This window comes from Octopus bimaculoides, unplaced genomic scaffold (assembly GCF_046866305.1).
Source record: "Octopus bimaculoides isolate indiv1 unplaced genomic scaffold, ASM4686630v1 contig151, whole genome shotgun sequence".
NCBI classification, from domain to species: Eukaryota; Metazoa; Mollusca; class Cephalopoda; order Octopoda; family Octopodidae; genus Octopus; species Octopus bimaculoides.
In genome coordinates this window covers 17,501-22,734 of record NW_028315401.1, presented here as the reverse complement: position 1 = coordinate 22,734, position 5,234 = coordinate 17,501, and the positions used below count along the sequence as shown (strand labels likewise).

At 34.4% G+C, this 5,234-nt stretch overlaps 1 protein-coding gene across 1 annotated transcript in view; it reads right to left on the bottom strand.

The window, feature by feature from the left end:
- Positions 1-590: 590 nt before the first annotated feature.
- The window catches only part of LOC149129111 (adhesion G protein-coupled receptor G2-like), a 21,737-nt gene continuing 17,093 nt past the window's right edge, over positions 591-5,234 (bottom strand). The window contains exons 7-8 of the mRNA XM_089346778.1: positions 4,082-4,470; positions 591-895 (exon numbers count right to left, since the gene is read on the bottom strand). Coding sequence (XP_089202904.1) covers positions 843-895; positions 4,082-4,470 — 442 coding nt within the window. The 3' untranslated portion in view covers positions 591-842. The remainder of the gene's footprint in view (positions 896-4,081; positions 4,471-5,234) is intronic.

The following is a 5,234-nucleotide window of genomic DNA, read 5'->3' as shown; positions in this document are numbered from 1 at the left end:
TATATATATATATATATATATATATAGGCGCATGGACTATTGGTTCGGTGTGTTGTGTCCATGAGAAAGACACTTCCAGTCCACTCATCTGAAAAGAAGTACCACCTACAACCAAGGGCTAACCTTGCGACAGACTGGCATCTCATTCAGTGGGGTGTCTTGTATCCTCGTTTGTTGAAATGCATTGGATACCGAGATATTCTGGGGTCTAATGAGCCTGTAGATTAGGTAGAGAATTTAACATAGAATATACATCAATGTAGACATACAGGCATGCGCATATAAGTGTTAGTGTTACGTCTATTGAATGAAACTAGACATGAATGTGAAAAACCAGAAATGCTTAGTTCTTTGATCGGAATGTAGCTGTTTGTGAAATGTTCATTACTGGATTAAGTTCATTGCTGGATTAATGACAGTTGCAAGACCTGATAATGCTAATTAGATAAATGATTCTAAAACTAATCAGCTAGATACATTTTCGACGTTTTAAAATAACTGATAAAATCACTACCTCTCCAGGCGGTATTTGAACTTAGACTGCAGTATTACAATATTTCATCTAAAACAAAAACGAAGGTAGCAACACGTCATATTCAATCCTTTATTTAACAAATTTAAAGCTTACATTGATAACATTAAATTGGCAAGAAGAAAAAAAATATTAATATACTTTCAAATCAATCAACATTTTCTATTTTCCTCTGTTTCAAGTAATAGAAATCACAAATATAGTTTCTCTACCAGGAAATATATGTAATATTATATATGAAAAAAATATTATGTTAACACGTCAAAATATTATCAAACATGATTCTTGGAGGCTCTTTTTCGATTTTCAGTTATATGTTTGTTTCTGTTGTTTTATCCATTATTTCATTAACAGAACTTGAACCTGGAAACACAATGAGGAAACTATATCAGATATTATATTGCTAAACTTGTCTATATTGCTAAACGTGTCTATAACGGATGCCTTTTAGTTCTTTTGTATTAATTCTGTTGCGTGTCTTATTCTGGTGTTCATATCTTCTAGAAATCATTTGCTCCCTATTCCTAATTCAATGTGGAGGCGCAATGGTCCAGTGGTTAGGGCAGCGGACTCGCGGTCATAGGTTCGCGGTTTCGATTCCCAGACCGGGCGTTGTGAGTGTTTATTAAGCGAAAACACCTAAAGATCCACGAGACTCCGGCAGGGGATGTTGGCGAACCCTGCTGTACTCTTTCACCACAACATTCTCTCACTCTTACTTCCTGTTTCTGTTGTGCCTATAATTCAAAGGGTCAGCCTTGTCACACTGTGTCACGCTGAGTATCCCCGAGAACTACGTTAAGGGTACACGTGTTTGTGGAGTGCTCAGCCACTTGCAAGTTAATTTCATGAGCAGGCTGTTCCGTTGATCGGATCAACTGGAACCCTCGACGTCGTAAGCGACGGGGTGCCAACAACAACAACCTAATTCAATATTTGCAATGTTGAAATGTCTGTATTTCGGAGCTGCAACTACACGTGAATGTTTGTTGGTAATGTTATATGTATACGTTGGTTTATATTTATATAAATTTTAGTTATGTCGTTCCGGAAAAAGATTTTAGCTGATACCTTTGTATGTTACCTAAAGATTTCGCTACCAAAATATATAAGATGTTTCTTTGTCATTCGCATTGATTTAGCGTCTGAATGTAGTTTGCAGTAACATCAAATTTTCAATGGCTGAGGATTAATATCACGCTTTGAAACTATGAATTTAACCAAAATGCTTTGACTCATACAGATATGAGAATATATAAATAGAAACAGACATATGCATGATTATATAATCGGTGGACTCTCGTAGTTATCGAGTGGTAACCGCGCGAGCGGAAACGACCACTCGGAAGGCCTCCACAACGGTGGAGTTACGATTTTAGGAGGGCGATTGGGACCAGGTGGATGAGGAAGGCATGATCCAGAGAGGAGTGGACAGCGTGTTGTGACCAGCAGTGTCAAATGGACGCCCGACGGACTGGTCGGTCAAGGTGATCAAGGTGATATATATATATATATAATTGAATATATATATAGAGTATATATATATACATATATACATACATATATATATACATATGTATATATATATATATATATATATATATATATATATATATATATATATATATATATATATATATATATATATATGTATATATATATATATGTATATATATATATATGTATATATATATATATATATATATATATATATATATATATATATATATATATGTATATATATATATATATATATATATATATATAAGCAATGTTAATTCTCTAAATGAAGTATTAACAGTAACTGCACGATAAAGTGTAGTATATTGCCACTTAAGTGTGGCTGACCCCTAGGGGTGGATGTTACTGTTGCTTTTAGCCCCAGGAGGACATCTCCTCCAGCTGGATAAGCCAGCTGGAGGAGATGTCCTCCTGGGGCTAAAAGCAACAGTAACATCCACCCCTAGGGGTCAGCCACACTTAAGTGGCAATATACTACACTTTATCGTGCAGTTACTGTTAATACTTCATTTAGAGAATTAACATTGCTTGTTTTCACCTTTTCGATATCAGTGAAGAATTTCACTTGAAAAGAAGATATAAGATTGCCAGGTTTTTGTCTCTCTCACCAAGGTCAGCGACTATCGGACGCCGACGAAGGGAAATAACCCTGAAATCCGGATCCGTTCGTGCTGCAGATGTTGGTGAGAGGGATAACTACCCTTGGCAAACAGGACACAGTCGTGTGTCGATAAGCCAGCTGGAGGAGATGTCCTCCTGGGGCTAAAAGCAACACTAACATCCACCCCTAGGGGTCAGCCACACTTAAGTGGCAATATACTACACTTTATATATATATATATATATATATATATATATATATATATATATATATATATATATATATATATATATATATATACTCTCTATATATATTTAATTATACCCACTTCTTTCTCCCCTTTCTTTGTTTCTTTTCTCCGTCTCTGTCTCTGTCTCTGTCTCTCTCTCTTTGTATATGCATCCATACGCACACATAATTATCTGCACTTTCACCAAAACTTTCCTCATTTGGCTGCACCACCTTGTGAGCCCATGTGCTAAAAAGGTGGTTCTCTTGTAGTTACGTAACCGAGAGTTGACTTTGAGCGCTCCAATTTTCTTTCTGGCTGAGTGCACCAAAGAAGAACAGATATCAGTGATTAGATTAGTCTAGTCTGAAGGTGTGACAGGAGCTGAAATTTGTTGCAGGCTTTCATCACAATACTTGTATAATACTCTGTCGTGCAGAAGTTTGAATGAGTGGATTGTGAAGTTTAAAAATGTGTGACAAACAGTTTGACATATTGCCACATTAAATACATCGAAGTGCATCCAAATTTCTTCATTTGTCCACTCACCCGTGTATGTATACATGTATGTATGCATGTATGTATGCATGTATGTATATGTATGTATGTATGTATGTATGTATATATGCATGTATCTATCTATCTATCTATCTATCTATCTATCTATCTATCTATCTAATATACACAAGAGAAAAAGGCCAGGTCAGTTCCTTCTCAATTTTATTCGATTGTCAAAGAATATGTATGAGAATATGTATATGTATATGTATTTTTCCATATGTGTATTTTCATACACTGTTTTTAACACTGTTTTTAACAATTTCACCTTAATATGACAATCAGTATGTAACACTACAAAGTTCATACAAAGCTTTATACTTTAAATATATTTTATCATCAAAGAATGTATATATGCATTTTAATACTCAGACTGTTTTTTAACATTTTTTATTATTCTCAAAGACTTTTGATAATCTTTTTCTAAAAAAGTGAAACCGGTTAAGTAAATAAATATTTTTTTAAAAATAAGTACATTTTCAAACCTTCTTTCATATATATATATATATATATATATATATATATATATATATATATATATATATATATATGACTCTCTGCTTGTCTGTCTGTCTGTCTGTCTGTCTCTGTCTGTATCTATCTATTATGAATGAATGAAAAAACAGGCAATCGCACTTACTTGTGCCGGCGGTAATTTTCCACTGATTCATTCTCTGTCTTTCATTTACAAACTCCCTGATGACATCTCTGGTATATTTCTTGTATATACAATAGAATATGAAGATAAACATTCCTTGAAGGGTATTGAATATAGTAAAAAGATACTCAAACACTTTTGTTGCTTCGTGAACAGCGAGGAATGCAAAGACCCATGTGAGTCCAAGCAAAAACAACAAACCAACCAGGCCCAGAACACGTACTTTACTTCTTTTGTGCTCGGATCTCTTGTTTCCTTGCAGTGATACGAGACGCCATATCACGAGAGAAAGCATGATAAAGTTGAAGATGAGAATCATCACCACGGGAGTCAGGATGGCAGCATAGAAAGATGGTCCGGATAACCAACAGCTACAAAGAAAATAGAAAGCCAATGAAGAAAAGTAATTTGTTGAATGTTCAGTCAATAAAATGAAGCATCACAGAAGCATTAAGGGGAGTGGGATTTCGATCCAACACAAAACGAAAACAATTTCTCATGCTAGCAACAAATTATGTACGTTAGTAAGTAAAATATATTTATTGTATGTTTCGATCTCCAGACACCCAGAAACACACACACACACACACACACACACACACACACACGTATATATATATATATCAGCTGAACGGATGCGCACAGAAAGGTAAATATATTTTTAAAACTACTTTGAGTAGTAAGCCTAGCTGATGAGCTTGAAGTGAAAGTGCATATTCTCAGAAAATATTCTGAATCTGCTTCACTTTCACTTCTCAGAATGCATGAGGGGAAATATGTTTGCGGGTTATTAACATCACGCCCTGGAGGAATGAATAAAATAACAGGAGAATATCATCAAATTTATACAAAACTGTTTGATTAAATATTCTTCCTTTTCTCTTTTTTCTTTCCACTTTTCTGTTGTATTTTCTGTCTTCTTTTTTCTATCTTTTTCTTTTCGCCTGTTATAAAATTGAAACTTAAAGACTGATGATATCATTCCATCAAAGTGTGGACGCTGGTTGCTCTCGTTCATACTTTACATTTAAATTTCTATAATTTTGAATTTTTATCACTTCTTATTTTGAACTTGACAAAGACAGACTTAATGTCGAAATATCGTTCGACCAATGAAATGTCTATCACAATCGAA